This window comes from Orbilia oligospora (assembly GCF_000225545.1).
Source record: "Orbilia oligospora ATCC 24927 unplaced genomic scaffold scaffold00110, whole genome shotgun sequence".
Lineage (NCBI taxonomy): Eukaryota > Fungi > Ascomycota > Orbiliomycetes > Orbiliales > Orbiliaceae > Orbilia > Orbilia oligospora.
In genome coordinates, this window is record NW_011645667.1 from 371,784 (window position 1) to 390,630 (window position 18,847).

The following is an 18,847-nucleotide window of genomic DNA, read 5'->3' on the forward strand; positions in this document are numbered from 1 at the left end:
ACTACCCAATTTTGCTAACAGATTTTGCAATTGTACTTGTCGATGGGATGAGAGACATTGTATCGTATGTTCTGACCTGCTGCAGGTGTCGTGTGGTGTAGATATGAAATGAAGCTTTGATTCGAGATAGGTATTACAGAGTATCCTGCCCGGGAGAACGAAAAGGAGACCCAGAGTCGAGTCACCTCCACAAGGCGAAAACCATCAACAGAAAAAGGAAAGAAACCCTTTGGTGAAAAATGAACACAAGTTTCTAGCGTGAGATGCCATTATATTTGCTTTTCCTAGAGAAAAAGAACAGGCCGTTGAACCAGCCAATGGGTAGACGTCCCTGTTATCCTTATTGAGAAAATTCAGGAGAAGCAAATAACTCTTAAACACTTGCGAAAAAAGAAACCATGCTGCCTCCGAGCAAGCCAGTGGACATCCCGGCGAGGATGCTAGTGTGTTCGAGGACTGTCACCGCGCAAGATTTCACTCTCCCACCCCATTTCCCGTGAAAGGTCATTGGGGGTGGATCCACCTTTTCCTCCGCCCGCGAAGAGTTATACCGTATTTGACATGATAGATTTGGGGCAATTCACAGTCTGGGTTGACCCTTATAATAGCACTGAGGACGAGGGGAGTGCCCTCATGGATCATATATCTGGACGTGGCTTCCCTCTTTCTTCACCTGACTTTGGAATCATTTACGGCGTCTGCTTTTCCAAAATATTTTTCTGTAACGTCATAACAGCCGTCCGCCGTCGGTATTCTTCTTTCTTTTTCAAGCTTGGTTTTTTTTCTTTCGAAATTTTGCAGATACTTAAAAAGCATTGAGTTGATATATCCTTTTTTGGCGCTAGACATTTTGGAGGAATATACGCATAGAAAAGAAACATTGTTTAACTGGTAGCGATATCATATCATCAAGATCGATCTAATACCCAAAATCGACTTTTAACGGCCATTAAATAATCAAAACTAGGAAAGGTTAGCTTTTGAATCTTCTTCCATTCCGCTCTATCTAGCATCGACCAAGGTCGCCGTTTCCCCCTCCCATCAAGAGAGCATTACGTTGACAACCGGTCCTTCCGCGATTAGGACATAGACTACGAACCTCCTTGCATACCGTGCACACGCAGCTACGCCCTACTTCCTGGATACATAAACGTAACAACAGTAAACTAAAGAATCCTGATATTGGCTGCCTATTCGATTCCTCGATTCGAGTCAGTCAAGGAGAGAGGAGAACATAGAAGGATATATAGAAAGGGATTGATCAGAAGCTAATTGGCTGCCTTGGATTGGACTTCTGGCTTGACGTATTTCTGGAAACACCGCTAGCCAATTTATCATACTCTATCCTTCATTCGAAATTCCGCGCCTTAAACGCTGTCAGGGACAATTTCTGGGGGAGCTATCCAACCAATTATCACGACATTCCATTGCCTAAAAGTTCTCGAACAGCCAGGAGTTGCTGCAGGGTTTGTGAAAACGACTTGCAAACCTGCATACGGAGTACAGCCGGAAAGACGTTTTTGCATGAGGGAACCTAGGGGTACTTCGACGATTGATATACCAAACCTACTTGCACTTGCGCCCTCTTCGTACTCAGCTTTATCCTGACATCCCCGTGGTCGAGAATCGAGACAATCGAGATTCCAGGTACCTGACATTGACCTTGCCGCAACTAGTCGATTTGCGGCCCCGGATTTAAAGAGGTACCCTAGTCGTTCATTTCTGGACCATTGGTATATCTTCTCGACAAATCGCTTCTCATCGCATCGCCCTTCCCTAATTTCTAGGAGTAGGAATATTTAAATCTTATAAAGAATTTAACGGTTGTGCCTTTGGTTGCTGCATTTTATAGTCCGAACTTGGTCAGGGAATCCTGTGTTGCACGTCGACAATTTATCACATTAACAACGCAAATAGCTGTCGACGTTGCTACCTCTCAACATTCTCCCCGTCCGCGACTGTCACCATTGCAAAGCATCGCCATCGTCTGGTTTCAATCTTCAGCAACATCAAACTTGATATCCTTTCCAACATCAGTTTTGATGGTCCAACCCATACCGCCGTCAATCTAAAATATCCTTTCCCCTTATCATTTCCGATCCTGCACGAAATATCTCCACATTCAGAGGTGGTGATGAACACAAAAACACCAAACCTATCCTAACTTCAAGATACCTCTTTCGGGAGAATCTTTACTTTTATATAAAAGATGGAGTCGACGAATCTAACAGAATCGTCGCTCCCTCTATACAAACGAGGGAGTAGAACTTCCTCGGTAGGTTCGAGGAAGACATTACTATCCCATTCGAGAACAATATCTTCTCAAGACCAGATCACCCCCCCACCTACACCCAAAGATGGCCCTTCGAGGGAGGGGACTCCTAAGGAGACCTCATCGAAGCGTGTCTCGTCACAGGAAGAGCCGGCCGTCAGTGTCACATCCAATGGCGAATCGTCTACGGACGTGAGCTTACCGGACACACGGCCTAAGTCGCATACTTCGGCATCTTCGAAGACCTCTTCTAAGAGGATTTCGAGGCCGACAGAGTACCCGGCCTTTATGAGGGCATTCTACCATTTCAGGCCCTTTCAGAATGCAGATACAGCGACAGTCACAATAGCCCTGAGCCCGGGCGATATGATAATGGTTCACAATATCCACGAAAACGGGTGGGCGGATGGTACCGCCCTGGCTTCGGGTTCCCGAGGCTGGCTACCGACAAATTTTTGTGCGGAATACGAGGTCGAGGAGATGCAGCCTTTGTTGAGGGCTAGCATCGCAGTGTTTGAGGAGTGCAGAGTTGCCTCCAACGCTTCGTTTGTCACTGCTAGCCAGACCGTCGTTGGCGACGTAGTAAACGGCGTCAGATATCTTCTGGTAAGTCTACCACTCTAATTCGATTTAGCGGATAGCGTTAACGGCCCGAGTAGGAAGTGACGGACTGCCTGACCAGGGACTCGGAAAACGTTCAAACAGACGAGTCCATTCGCAAGACGCGAAAGGTTCTTCTCTCCGAACTATCCGTTCTTGTCAAGACCGCTCGCCGGTTACCGGACGAGCTAGATGGGGAAGAACTGACATCCCAAGTTCAAGACCTCATCGACGACATGATACTTAGTTCGTTCAGGGTCGTGGTTCGAGGAGCCAAATTCCTCGACGCCTGGTGCGAAATCCACGATCCTCTTCCCGAGGATCTTGGTGAAGACGAGATGGCTACCATCAATGAAGACGATTGCGATCACACTAGCGAGGTTCGGACTGAGGCTGGTAACCGTGATTCCATACAAACATCTCTCACCACCGCCCTTGGTCCTTTACCTGCAAAAGAGCGTCCGCAACGTCTCACAATTATCACACCGTCGTACCAACCGAGTACTGAAACCTCGTTTATTGCCTTAACCCCGGCCTCGACTGTCAAGGAGTCCGACAGCGAGAGTGAAATCATGGAGGCAAAACCTGAGCCTGCTGCTCAGACAGCATTGGCTACGGCCAGACTTAATTATACATACGACTCCCTTCTCAGTTGTCTAGCAACATACATAGGCACAATCCATTTGAAAGCCCCCTTACCCTCTCGGTTATTCGTCCTTACTAAAGACGCCGTTGAAGTTGGCAAGGAGCTACTTCACGTGGTTGATCTAATCCAAGAACGTGGAGAAGCTGACGAATCACTTGAACTCAGCAAGACCAACTTCAAAGAGGAGATGAACGTCCTTGTTACCGAAGCACAGCGTTTGGTTAAGCCTCTCTCGGAACAAGAGGATGAGGAGCCCTTGGCTGGCAACGAAAGCCAACCTCTAATTGATGCAGCAACGAAATGTGTCCAGGGAGCAACACTGTGCTTTGACAACGCTCACGGCGTTCTTGAGAAGATGGAAGATTTTGAAATCGCCCTCACTTCCGCGCCTGAGCCAGCCGTTTCGCAAATTGGAATTGGTATCACTACTACAGTCCCTACCGCTCCAGTTGTTGATGGGTTGCACTCCCCTACTACTACAACTACTACAACTACCACTTCCTCTTCACCTTCCTCTTCACCTTCTTCTTCGTCTTCGTCTTCGTCTTCCTCTTCTTCTGAAGCATCCTCACCAGTCATTACCAAACTGAATCTCGACAAGAACCTCCCTTCTCTCCCTACAATAATGAGCCCGGTCACTGTGGAGCCATCTCTGGCTACGCCCGTTCCATCCCCTCCTCCGAAAGACGTGAAGGTCATTATTGAAGAAAAGCACCAATCTATTGACTCTACAGTTGCAACTTCGGTCTCAATGCAACGCGAAGATAGTCAACAGTCGGCCACAAGCGAGGAAGATAAGTTTTCCACAAGAGCAACCACACCTATTCATGAAGAATCGGAAACACCCCTCGCGACCCCTGTGCCCAAACCAACAACCGTCATTATTCCAACTTCGGAAACTTCCCACAGCGACAGCACCCCTCCAACCCCAGTTGACGCCCCAGCAATACCAAAGACACACGCACACAATCTTGTTACAAAGGATGGTCTAGTGTATATTGGTTCCGTCGCAGCTTTGGTTGAGCAAATGACTATGCCCGATTCTAAGCCAGATATCATCTTCGTTACAACATTCTTTACTACCTTCAGGTGCTGGTCTTCCCCTATTGAGATCACCAATGTTCTCATTGATCGCTTCGATGAAGTCGACCAGAACCTTTTGGGCTCAACCCCTGTCCGTGTCCGTGTCTACAACGTTTTTAAGACTTGGCTAGAGACCCACTGGAAGAAGGAGTCTGATATGGAAGCTCTCCCCATCATCAGGGACTTTGCAATCAACAAGTTGAAGCCGGTGTTGGTTACACCGGGTGACCGTCTCCAAGAGCTCACTGACAAAGTTCTTCACGTCGCATCCGATACCTCACTGGTCCCAAGGGAACCTGCTACACTTCAGAAGACAAGAAGCGCCGTTGCCCTGAACCAAGCAGCTGGCTTTGCAGAACCAAGGATCACGAGTAGGCAATATGCTACACTCAGAGCTTTCCAAGCAAATGGAGGCGAAGTCCCATCTGTTCTCGAATTCGACCCTCATGAAATCGCACGACAACTGACCGTCATTGACCAGAAAATATGGTGTCAAATTACCCCTCACGAGCTTCTTGGTAAAGAGTGGACTAAGAAAGAAGATTCTCGTGCTGTCAATGTTCTCGCTATGACTAAGCTCTCTACTCAGATGGCTCTCTGGATCGCATTCACCATTCTCAATGATCCCGACCCGAAAAAGCGTGCTGCAGTCATTAAGCACTGGATCAAGATTGCTGACAAGCTTTTTGAAATGGCCAACTTCAACACAATGATGGCTATCATTTGCGCTTTGAACAACTCAACCATTGGCCGACTCAAGAAGACATGGGAGCTTGTCTCTCCTAAGACGAAGGCAGCCCTTGAGAAACTTCGATCTATTGTTGATCCTAGTAGGAATTACTTCGAGTTGCGTTCTCGAACAAGAAATCAATTAGCACCTTGCCTCCCATTCTTGGGTTTATACCTCACAGACATGGTTTTCTTCGTTGACGGGAACGCTGATAAGAGGCCCCTCCCTGACGAAGACCCAAAGAACCCAACCGGTGTCAACTTCTTCAAATACACACAAATGACAAAGCTCCTTCAAGAAATTCAGAACTTTCAGCACCCTTATCCTATCCAAGAAGTCACAGAGTTCCAACATTGGCTAGAATACCAAATGCGGACCCTTAATGAGTCTGGCTACGGTGACGTTCAAAAGCTATATCGACAATCCCTCGCGATTGAACCTAAGAGAAGGGACCCACCATCAGCTCCTACCCTCACGGTCTCGACATCCGATCCAACTCCAGTTAGCAATCCTGCCGTTGCTACCCCGGTCACCGCCCCCGAAAACCGAGGCCTCCTGGGCTGGACTTCCTCAATTCTCAAAGACAAATCATCCATCGCTAGCTTCAACCTCGCCATGAGTAACCCGTAGAAACGTTTACGCAACAGGCTGCGCTAGAAGTCCGAGCACAACTTCCAATACCTCTCCCTCACGTTCTTCCTCACGCAAAACCTCCTGCTGTCTACGCCAACTTCTCCTTTCCTACCGCTATTCCTATTCAAGTACCCGGCGCCTCCCACCCTTTATAGGGGCATCAGCTTTTTTCTTTTCACTCGTCTTTTGAATTTGTTTTCCTGATTTTTACATATCCAAAAAGGGAGTCACACCGGAGTCATTTGACCTCTTGCTTTTTCTTAACGGAGTTTTTTTTTGAATCTTTCTAGCGAAACCGGCGTTCCCTTTACATGCGTGCCATTCAGAAAAACGGTGTTTTCTTGTTTTTATATCCTGATTCATGCCCTCCATTTCCCACCCACCATTGTTGTATTATTATTATTATCGCTTCTCTCCTTTTATTTTTTTTTCTATGAGGGAGGGACATGATCAGGGATTTCTTATGTGTTTCTATTATGATGAGCACATACTGCACGAAAGTCGGAAGCTATAAAAAAGAACTCAGGAAGGACCTAAAATAGAGCTTAAAGCTAGCTTTCAATAAAATGAACAAATAAATTAACAAACAATTTTCTAATGATCCATCTTCTTTCGTTTTTTCACGGACCTTTTAACGTGCTGTACATAGGTCTGGAGAAGCCCCTCGCTTGTCCTGACGTTTCGAAAGCTGCGGGGCTTGTCTCTGGACGCTTTTCTAGCTGTCAATAAAAGTGTGGAGCTCTATCGTCCCGATGCTAAGAAAGGGGAATGAACACTTCTCCTTAATTCGATGTCATATGGGGTGTTGAATGCACCAACCCCACTGCACTGCATATCGACACGTCTATATCGATCCCCTAATCGTTTCATTTGTTTCTCTAAGACCTTGACACAATCTGCACGGGAAGCTAACGATGTCGACGCCGAAACATCGCGGGGCAAGGGCCACTAACGCCCAACTTCGGCCCGTGGTGCATAGAGACAAAAGCAACACAAAGATTAAAAGCAACAACAGAAGCCACCGAAAGCCAGATATCTGCATGTCCAATATATGGGCAAACAAAATTCTCCTCGAACACTGAGACCGATTGCTCCCCTCGCTAATCCCTTTATTCTAGCCCTAGCTTAGACTTGTCCTTAATCTCTACGAGTGATGAATTAGCTAATATCAACAATACATCGCAGCCAGGGATGCCGGTCATCATGAGCCTAAGTTGACCCCTTTGCTGAAGCTCAATTATATATAATATTATGGCGTCTAAACATTCGAGCCATGATGTCACAGCATTTCTTCAGCTTTTTATTAGGTAAGTTACTGCCAGGGAATTTTAGTATTATAATATCAATTTAATTCCCCGACTTTTGATATATCAGCCCGCATCGGTACCGCCAGATTTCTAGGCCATCCACATTGTAATGAAACCAAGATGTTTCCTGTTACTAACAGTGCTTAATACTCCGTTTACCACTTTCGCATCCGGGAATATAAAGCCACTTGTGCTGTTACGTTCATGACTTGCAGAATTAATTTATGCTTAGGCGATTTGGTTACTGTGCCCCTCTCGTAGCCCGGAATCAATCTCGAGTTCTCTAGAATGTCAATCTAATCTACCGGGGAGATTTAGCGCCTCCTTTCCTGGAAAACTCAAAGACTTCTAGACATCGAAAGGAGGAAATATGGATCATACTACAGATTTAAGCTCATGCTAGCGTCAGTTTCTTCTCCGTTCTGGCGTGGCATGGCTGGCAAAATACAACACGACACAAAACAACATCTGCAAGAGTGTTTCTGCTGTCTTTTCTGGAGGGATTTTTCAATGCATTCGGTGTTCTCGTAGTTCGAACATTCCGAGTTACTACGGAACTCATCGGTCAATGTACATATGAGTACGTATATCGTGCAGACACGTGTGTTAGGCAAAGGTTAAGAAAATACCAGAAGACGTTGCGAGACTTCGATGTCCAGAATACATCCGAGATCCTGCGATAGTTTTTCTCGATGGCGCGTGCACACCTGCATATCAACATTACTTTTTACGGACAGGGCGCGCGGCTATGTGTGTGGGGGCCCTATTTATGGAAAAATTTAGGTTTATCTTCAAACTTCTCTGGCCTTTTCTATCCGCTTTTGCGGAGTTTTGAATTCTTGGCCTTATCGTGTGTGCCGTGTTTTTTTTTTTTTTTTTTTTCTGTGAAGGTACTAGGTATATATAGAAGTGCCGATGGAGCCGGCGCCGCCATGGAGTCCCCAGGTTTGCTCTTTTAAGAGGAATTTTATGGTTCCGGTTTTTGGTTTTACGATTGAGTTTCGGGAAACGGGGGAGTTCTAGGCTTCGGGATACTCGGTACTTATGGCTTAGGTCCGTTTTGAGGTACTCAATCATTTTTGTCTTAGAACGCCTCGGGCCGTGATAGACGCGGACAAAACGGGATGGCAAACTTCCCAGATAAATATGAAGTAACTATTCTGCAAGCTGGTTTCATGAATCTGGATTGGGAAATAGATTAGTCTTGGAGCCTGAGCTATCAAAAATGGAACACCGATGCGACGCCGTATTTACTAGGTGTCCCCACTCTACATCTAGGTCGGCATGCGAAGCATGGAGCCATCAACTCCTAGTTATCTATCAAACTTGTGAGTAATCTAAGTAACTTTGGTGAGCTAGCTATTATAGAACCTTTTGTAGTATCAATGTTGAATAGAAGATCGATTTTAGCGACACGAGCCAATATTATTGATCTTTAAACTCGGCTAGAAATTAGCTATAACTCTAGTCAATTCTGAGAACTGGAGGCTTCAACTCAATACCACATGATAACCGAACTTTCATTTGATCAAATCTGTGGATAACGATAACCTAATTCAGTATTGTTTTGGAGCTGAGGTAGGTATCTATGAAACAATGCAAAAGTTCCTGTCGCAATGCATGCATCTAGCATCGTATCGAGACTACATCTAGCCCTCGATACGAACGAATCTCAAGCAAGACGCAACGTGTTCAAACATGTTATTCTACAGGCGCCGGGACCCTATACCTCCGCTCCACCGACACACAATATACTCTCGGCCCACTTAGGCAAAGCCTCACTGCCCGAGCCTGCGAAGTTTCCCGGAAGAAGCCTCAACGCCCGCATAGAGCAAGCCACCCACCCACATTGTTAGATTTCGGGGATTTATCTTCTAAGACGTAGATCTTGAACTACTTGCTCCTAGTGTAGTTGGTGGCAGCCATGCATTTAATTATACGTTCTGTTTGACTATTTGAAACTTATTATCAGGCCATATTTCCACTTTTGGGCTGTCCGGGTGACCTACGTAGAAGGTAAAGGGTCCTTCGTTCAAGCCCATACCAGAAATCTTGCAGGATTGGCGATTCTAATGGTCACTAGAATCAATTCGCTTCTAGAGTACCTTCAAACTGGGGTTGGGATGGGTTAACATTCCACAGCAGATACGACTCCGCTCAAGTTTCTAACCGAAAAGGCGCATGGTGATTTGGGAACGAGACCAGGCCTATATAAATTCACTTTCACTTTTTTGGCTAGAAAGAGGTCAACACAGCACGCCATGGAGGCAGGCATTTCACGAGTTTACTAGTTTTATCATGTCGGTCTGTATACAAGGACTAGTTAGCCCGCGGAATAACCCGGGGGGCCTTTTAAATGGAAGAGTAAATATATGGCGCTGCAGGCTGGCTAGTACGTTGAAAGTCCGTTGCTGTCCACATATTCTTTTGATGCAACGATAGAGCTATTATTGATCGTGTCGACCGTGCTGGCTTTTTTGGGGCCTCGCGCCACTTGTAGATTACTTCAAGCCTACGTAGCCAAAAATGGTAACCTACGTGTTGTTGAGTAGTTGGGTTGTTGTTGTATATTTTTAAGTTACACAGGTAGATTTCGGTGACGATTCGAATGTAGAACTTCGTTCGAATTCATCACGCAGCTGCGCAGGCCGACTCCACTGGTTGTTGAGCCCAAGGTTTGAGAAAAACTTAACTATTCCTCAAAACCAACCACTTTGTAGCCTTTCCACGAGCTATGGCGAGATGATCAGTCACGACTCTCATTCCGATAGGCATTTCATAAAACAAACTTCACGTCCCGTAGTGTGCAGCTTCTAAACTACCGATCCAAGATGACCTCGCGGCCTCAGCTTTACCTTCAGTATCAATATATATAGCACCCCACTTCAAATTGCTCAGATAAGAACATTCAAGTTGTCAAGCTACGGTTTCATTCATCTCTAGCCGAACTCAAGTGATCTAAGAGTTCTTTTATACGACCCCGGATTATTTTGGATCCAAGCTAGCTAGACATATGTCGACATCGTCGGGAGCGTTCATTAGATAACAAATATAAATCCTATCTCATTGTATCTCTATTCTCAATATACTCAAGCAGTGTCGTGTTCGGATTCATATCTAGAGCTGTTGGACAACCTGAATAACTTTAATACACACCAATATTATTCGATAATTAAGGTGTTTTCGACATAACTTCCATCCCGGTCAAGCTGGAATCTAGATCGAGAGCCCCCCAAGTTAAACCTATAAGAGCATCCGACTATATATAGTGAGTGCATTCCACCGCACATCTACTCCGACGAGGTTGCGACCTTTTTCATCCTTCAACCTTAACTATAACCTGGTACCACAATACAAATACCGGTAGGGTTATATTAGCTTTATTGTTCGAGGTGCATATCGCGACATCTTTACCGATGGTTATGCAAGCCGAATAAATGCCCGTTTGTGATATCGCCTTATATATAGCAACTATTTAAAAGGGAAAGGGGGGTAGCAAGGAAGGTTTCCATGATATTAAACCCGCTTTAATTGTTTTCTTTCTCTTTTCTCTCACTCTTTTGGCTAGAAGGTCGGTGAATGGAAAAAACATTACTCAGAGAACTAAATTTACAGAATGCACGCAGATACCCTGGGCGTGTAATTCGTCCATGTCATGATGCCATTAACTGCGACAGGGGTTGAGATGATAAGACAACCCATTAATCCGCCTCATTTTGAAGATAAGAGGCATCTACTATAGAAGCGGATGTAGGCGAGTACAAGGATAGTTTAGGGGCAATGATTGCATAGGGCTGTGCTGAGGGTCCATTGATCAATGGATCAGCGTTTAGAATTTACTGGAAATAGTTTATCAGTGTTACATCGTTGGCACGGAAATTCATCTGTGTAATTCTGGGGTCCATGAATCAGGGTTTCTTCAACTTAAGGTCCAACAAGTAGCCGTCAAGGTTGTATACCCTCCAAACTCGAATTCCGTCCCCATAAAACTCTTGAATTCAGAGCACATGCTAAAGGTTCTCCACAGGACAGGTCGGAAAGACCAATATTACGCAACTTTACCCAGGTGTAGTCAAGGAGTTTGCAAAGCATCCTAGACCAATCGAATTACCAGTAGCTGAGGAGACAGCAAGTTAGATTAGAGCCTTTGGGAATCTACAGTACTGACAGGTCTAGATGATGAAAACGAAGAGAAAGACTTGCTATTATAGAATTGCCTCGAGCATACGAAAATTAAGTGCCCAAAATTATCTATACAAAAGTTCCAGAAGTACATAGTTGGTCCCTCAATTCAATCGCCATCATTACCAAAAGACCATTCGGTTCCTCCCTAATAAGAATACCTCTTATACCCAAATAATTCCCATAAATATCCACATACTCGGGGGCATGCAAATAAATGAGTTAAGAATGGTGACTATATGGCTATGGACTCTCCATCTAGGTTGGATTGGATGGATGGGTAACCTGAGAAACCCTCAAAGTCTTTGTAGTATCAGTGATTCAAGTGGAATATGGCGAAATAATCAGTCAATACAAATTTGCCGCTCTCTTCTATCACGATAGCACCGATAGCGATGTCGACGTCTTCGCATTTGACCGCTTCGTAGCCGCGCCGAGTGATGTTGTCAATGGTTATCTTGGCCGCTTGCAGCATAAACCCAGGACTGACCATGTTCGGGTTCGGGTTATAAACGAGGGCACCAGAGGATGAGCATCTGCCACCTTAAATGGCATTCTATTGCCGGGGATGAGCGCCGAATAGATCACAGCTAGTCGAGGACCGTTGGAGCGATACCAAACCCGGTGCCCTAACTACAGAGCCACAGTTTCCTCCGAAGGGCTTGCGATGTAGCGAGAAGGAAGCCATCAAGGTATTGAAAGATTATTGCTTCCAAATGCAGTTGATCTGGACTTATCGACTAAGAGAGGGCATGGCATCCTTACGCGAACAAGCCCTTCCCCCCACCCCCACGTCGAATCCCTCGACCATAGGTATCGTGTCGATGAGACAAAAACGCTCAGGTCCTAATCTTATTTTTTTGCTTCCGTTCTTATGTTATTTTTAATTAATTTTTAATCCTATCGCGAATTTTCAATTTTTATCAATACGAATTGTCAACTTGTGGCTCTGGTCATATATGGTAATTCAAACTAAAATGCATGCACACATAATCTTTAATTACAAATGATCGATATCAGATACACTCTTAACCAAAGACAGCTTCTAACTATCCCGCATGTATTTTTTATCAGATCCAAACCGATGATACCAATTAACATCAACCAAGTGTCTACTACCAATTAGTGGCAGCCAGTACCCACCTGTCATCGATATTGCTGAACAACGCAACTCTCTGTTGTATTTCTCCTCCCGGCCCAGCCGCGCGCAGTGATTATTATATTCTCACGTCAGATACCACAATCTCACCCCCAAAAAGGTCCATAAATCACAGTAAACAATAAATGTTTGAAATACTCCATCACTCCATCTCCATATGTAGCTGTCCTATCCACCCCCTAATCCTCCAATAATCATCAATTCACCAATCAATCGCCAGTCTAGACGCATCTACGGATCCACCCCACTCCCCGTATTTACCAGTAGAGCCATTTCCAAGACCTTATCCTCCAAAAGGGAGAGAAACACTATCAACCCGGCATCTCTTTCCCTTATCTTTTTTTTAATTTGTCTCGGTGTTAAGATTAATATTTGTCAGCATACGATATGTTTTATCAGTCTTATAAACTTAAATACTACATGACTATCTATCTATCAAACCTATACAGCGAAAAATTATACCCCCCCTAAGAAAAAACAGCTTACATCAACCATGAACCCCCCTCCCTCCCCAAATACCTATTTGATATAGTTATACCCACATACGCGCGCACTATGCATACTTTTTCTAAAATACAATACATAAAATACACAAATTAAAATCTAGAACATCTGTCTAGAACAAAATGATAGGCAACCCACTTAAAACAACCACGTGTACGTATCCATCATGACCAAGCCCTTTCCTTTTTTTGCAGTTGTCATTTCATACAGTAGCTTAGAAACGAAACTTTAAAACTACTACCAATCTACTCGGCCTTAGTATTCAAAGCTGGAGCCTTTAGACACCGCCCTCCAGATGTGTCGTGTGCCAGAATCTCTCTGCCCTTTCCCTGCGCCTGGTCTCGAGGTTAGAATTACTATCCAATATGCATACATGAGATTTCACATAACATATGCATCAAAAAATGTATTACGTATACAAATCTAAATCTAATCATATCCCTTCAGGAAATACATCCCAATGAACAGTGTAAACATAATCCAAAGAAGTATATATAGAAAAATAATTCATTAACTCCGAGCTCTACAAAATCTAACACGAAATTCCACACAATTCCACACATTTCTTCCCTCCCCAGTGGACTATCTATACCATACCCCCTTCCCAAAAGTGGCGCAGTGAAAGAAACGTTAACCCTCTCCCGTGTCTATCACCGCGCATGAGAAATCCCCAAAAAAATCTTCCCGTTTTCCGCTGCATGCATGCAACTAAACGACAACCGAACAAAAAAACCAAATATCCAAAAATACAATCAAAATGTCCTGCAGGTATCTATCTAGGTATACACATACATAACATCCCTACACATTGCAATCTACATCTTACACTTTCGTTCCCGGTTTTTTTGGGCGTCCGAGGGGGTATATGCATATCGCCTACCCTGGTTACGAGGTCGAAACGTTAACATGAACCCCCCCCCCCCCCCAAGCCCCGATCCAAGGAACCTATAAGTCCCCCGGACGAATAGAAAAATAAAATAATAAAATAAACCCTCGTCATAACTTTCATAATCCACAAAGCCTTCCATTCTCAAATCCTCCACCACACAAAACCCAATGACGATCTATATTCTAAATATAGCCCCCAACATCACAGAGCCTCAATCCACAAGTTTCGAAAGGAATAACCTTGCACCCTTGCAGCTCCGTAGTTCAAAAAGGCACATACATACCTAACATACTCTAGAGGGCTTAGTAACTTTTTTAACTTTTTGATTTTTTGATTTTTGATGTTCACAAGCATTCCTTTACGCTTAAACCTGCCTGTACATGTTATACATTACTTAATCAAGTACTACAGAATATTTATATCTACCAGGGAAATAGTAAAAAATCCTTCCTAGAATGTAGTATACCAATACCAGTAATGATATTCACACAAAGCCCCCTTAGACAAAACTCGAATATACTAATAACGTTAATCCCAGGGACGCACAAGAACTAGGCAAGCTAAAATGTAACCAATAGGATACCTAACCTTTAGCACTTCCAAGAACCCCCCGGGGCCATGGTTAATTGGTATACGACTCGCCTTCATAAAAACGCCAATATATATTATCAAGGCCATGACTTTCTTCGCCCAGCGGACAGCCCCCAAGATATACTATTAAGTACATTGTGTAGTGATAAACGGGTATCTCGGATGTAGTTTTTTTGAAAGCCGAGTGCTTGGGGTTAAGCTTGGAAGTCACATTACATTGTTGGCGGGGCTTGGTCGCAGGAGTTGCGGCTGAGGAAACTTTTTTTGCTTTGGTTTAAGATCGATATGGTTTTTTTGAGGATTCGATGGATGTGCTTAATTATTGGGTCCTCCTTAATATTCGTATCTTGAAGGAATTAAAACGCTAATATTTGTGACTAGGTGGAATTAAGAAGGCGGGGAGATTCATAAAAGGAAAACTAAATTTTTGATATGATATGATTATGTTTTAATAGAAGATTTCGGCAGTAGTAAATGCCTTTTTAATTGGTGAACTACTAAAGATGAAAAAGAGAAAAAAATAATAATAATAATATCTGAATAGGTTTTTATACCAATAATAAACGCTCAAGTAGAATGCTTTGTGAAAATGAAGAATCCCAGTTCCCAGTTTTCCGTCCCAAACCATCCCAGCCACATCATCAACATCGTCAAAAAAAAAGTCATTAACCCTAAGTAAAAGAAAAAAAAATCCAAAAATAACTAAGTACTAGTAAAAAATAAAATAAATAAAAGTAAGAACGAAAGAAAGAAAGCAAAAGAAGACTTTAAACTAGAAATCACAAACAACATCCAATCCAGTAACTGAACTCCACACCTCACCCCACACTGTAGCCACAACCAATCCGTTTAATGTTTCACCTTCCCTCTCTCTGAAGCACAACTTCATATGTCTCGTCAACTCTCCCAAGCTCGCTCCGTCCCCGCCAAGTGTCTCAAGTAATCCTTGGGCAATATTCTCCCAGAGCTTTGTAAATTCGTGGCTTGGATGGAGGATCGTTAGCCCGTTCTGCAGGAGTTGGGCTACTCTTGGCGCAATGTTTCCTGGGATGAAGGATGGGTAGAGCTCGGCGTATTTGAATTTAATATCCAGGAAACGGGGTGGTGTGCGAGTAGCGTTTTGCTGGAAGGGTGTTCCGGTGCGAGAGGATATTGTGGGACCGGAGAGTTCGGATGCGGATGAGATGGACATTACTCTTGGTGCGGGTCTGAACTCGGGGCTGGTAGTGCGCTTGACGTCTGGGGATCCGATACGGGTCATGGACATTGGTGTTTGAATACCGTTGTTTGGTTGAGCGCCGTTTGGATGGTTCAATGCGCAGTTAGTACAGTTGCAATCCTTCTGGTGTCCAAGGTTCGAAAGACGACGTTCGAGAGTGAAGATTTGAGCATCCTTGTTACGAGTTACGAGTTGAGAATCAAGAAGTAGCTGCTCGACTTGATAGACACGATGAATACGATTGATAGACTCGTCGGTGAGTTTGTTGAGGTTGCTGTGAAGGTTTGTGATAGTGAAATCCTTTTGCTTGATGATCTCCTCAAGATTGGTGATTGCGGTACGGTCAACAGCAGCTTGTTGGGCTGGGGCTTGTAAGCCGAGAAGTGGTTGAATATCATTTCGTTGCTGCTCATTGTGCTGAGCTTGAAGGAAGGAGTACGAGCGAACTTGGGCCTCCAAGTCGTGAACACGGATTTCCTTCTGATGCAAGTCATTAAGGATCTGTTGATTCTGCTTCTTCAATTGCTGGAGCTCCTTATTATCGGCAGCAGCGTTGGTAGGGGGTGGTGACTGGCTCGGGGGTGCACTGTGTGCTGCCAGGAGTCTCTGCTGTAGCGACGAATTGGACTGCTCGAGTTGCAGAATGATGTTTTGCAGTTCGGCGTTCTTGGTATTGGTATTCTGAAGTTGTAGTCGAATATTGGAGACATGTATATTCGTGCTATCGCTATCATCAACCTTCATCTGTAAGGAGGCGATCTTCTCATTTAACGCCCTCTTCTCCTGTTCCAACATCGAAACCTTGAGCTTCGAGTCATCCAACTGCTTCATATTCGTAAGAATATCGTTCGTCCTCTGTAGAACAGGTAAAGGCTGTCCTCCATTCCTCGATACGGTCTCGTTTTGTAAATCTGCAACCGCCATCTGTAGAGTATTCTCCCTCTCCACAAGCTGTGACTTCTCCGCCTCCAGCTGGGTGATCTTCTTCTCATCTTTGGACTGTCCTTCCTCTAGCCGCACGATATCGCGGATATAAGCGAGGTGCAACTTGAACTCCGCACTGTCAAGGTATGGGTCTTTCCTATTCGCATTCGCCGCAGTTTGCGATTGGTATCTCGCTTGGATACGGCTTTGTTCAACAGACCAAATATGATCGATGATCAAAAGTTCTCGAAACTCCTCGATGGTAGACTTTCGACGGATGTCCGAGTTCATCACTCGATTGTACCATCCCTGGGCTTCGGTATTGGCCATACATGCTGGAATCGCCGCCAGCACTGTTTGTCCCGTATGACCCAGGAAGAGTAAAGAATCGATACGGTCGATGAATTTCAGTGCGTTGACCTGGTTCTTGTTGGAGTGGGGGTGTAGCTTAAACGGGTGAAATGGGGTGGGGAATGCTGGTGGGGTTGAGGGGAACGAAGATGTGCGAACAGTAGAACGAGCGCGACTGTTTGGAGACTTAGATCTGAAGCGACCGCCTAGGCCCGCTGTGGGCGGAGAGCGAGAACTAGATCGTGGACCATTTGAGAAGCCGCCAGCGCCGTTTTCGACGTTGATAGCTGGTGCGAAGCCGTTCTCCCCCGCAGTGCTGCCACTTCGCAGCCGGTTGACTATGAATGACATCTTGAGGTGTTTTGGTGCAAATGGATTGCTATACTGGTAAGAAAAGTAGGGCTCGAGAAGAACGAGGTTCTTCAGGAGGATTTAAATCCTGATCGGAGAAAGTGGAGGGCCTATCGCTTTTTAGACAGCCGTTTCTAGTGTTATTCGTAATGCTTTTTTCAGCCGCTGGTCGCTACCTCTCGGTCCTTTGTTCCGAGCTGTGATGGCCTGTAGTTGAGTGGTGGGGTCTATTGCTTTGCAAATCTGGGCTGACCTGTGCCGGAAGGGAAAAAAAATTATGTCAAGTCGGCTTTGTCCAGAGGTTCTTTATTGTGCCTTCCGCAAAGGGATATATAATATGATGAGGCTTCTGGATAATAGTGAGAATCAAAGATGTCTTTGGATGGGGGGTGGTGGGTGACTTTAAGTAATTTTCTCTGGATGTTAAATCAGTAGCCCCCCAAAAGGCTAAGGACCCTCAAAAAGCAATATGAAGTTATTTGTCGGATCTTAGATGAGAGTCTTCAGGGATTCCTTTTTTGAGAAAAATGGAAAGTCTTCTCGAGCTAAGGCAGGTCTCGAGCTCGAAATGTGGGTAGCCGAATTCAAAAAAAGAATCGTTCGTCTGCATGTCATTTGGTGCAACCCGTAGATAGCTCAGAGGGGCAACCTTTGGACTTTGGGCGGGCGTTTGTATTGTGGCAGGGCTGAATTTAATCAAATTGAAAATAACAACTTCTCATCCATAATCACATCCACTAAGATTCCTGGCATGGGTTAGTCAAGCAAGCCATGGCCCCGGGGTGGCTTTTCGATCACAGTTCTAGCATGCTGCCAGCGCACCTCCCGAAGACAGTTCACCTTGTGAATTCACTCGGCCGGCTTCAAAATTTCTGTGATACCTAAGTATCCATTTTCAGAAGAGTATCCTCTTCTGCGGTAAAACTTTCCCTCGGAGAACAGGCAAAACGCATATGCGATTTGGAAGACCTTCCAAGCATACGTTTGATGCATCATAGTGTTGTTATTCCCACATGCACAATCAGTAGTCCAGTGATATCATTGGAACTGAACTAAGGGAAGCTATCGCGCATATGATCCTTGACATAAGGACGGGATCCGATCGCAACTGATTCATCGCAAGTCTCAAGTACATCTTGACAAACAAGACATTGACCGAAAGTTTTTTTTGTGCAACCTCTTGTGTAGCAAATGAGTCGAACAAATATAATTGTAACAGTATTCCAATTTCAGGGACCGAAGGGGAAAGCTCCAAGGCAGCTTTCGTCGACTCTTCAGTATTCTCAAAACAGCCTTTAGCCTTGTAACACAAATATCCTCGAATACTCGCCGCCTGCCCGAGCTCCAGACGGCAGTCGAATAAAGTCCGATGCCTGCTCCCCCCCTTCCCGACCAAAAGGAATAGA

General features: G+C 44.8%; 2 protein-coding genes across 2 annotated transcripts; one reads left to right on the forward strand and one right to left on the reverse strand.

Moving 5' to 3' along the window:
• Positions 1 to 2,209: 2,209 nt before the first annotated feature.
• On the forward strand, positions 2,210 to 5,961 carry AOL_s00110g111 (uncharacterized protein; the record flags this gene model as incomplete). The annotated part of the gene is made up of 2 exons (XM_011126801.1): positions 2,210 to 2,878; positions 2,932 to 5,961. 2 exons carry the CDS (start codon positions 2,210 to 2,212, stop codon positions 5,959 to 5,961), a joined length of 3,699 nt encoding a protein of 1,232 aa, XP_011125103.1.
• Positions 5,962 to 15,368: 9,407 nt separating this feature from the next.
• On the reverse strand, positions 15,369 to 17,441 carry AOL_s00110g112 (uncharacterized protein; the record flags this gene model as incomplete). Its single annotated transcript, XM_011126802.1, has 1 exon — positions 15,369 to 17,441. One exon carries the CDS (start codon positions 17,439 to 17,441, stop codon positions 15,369 to 15,371), a length of 2,073 nt encoding a protein of 690 aa, XP_011125104.1.
• Positions 17,442 to 18,847: the final 1,406 nt, after the last annotated feature.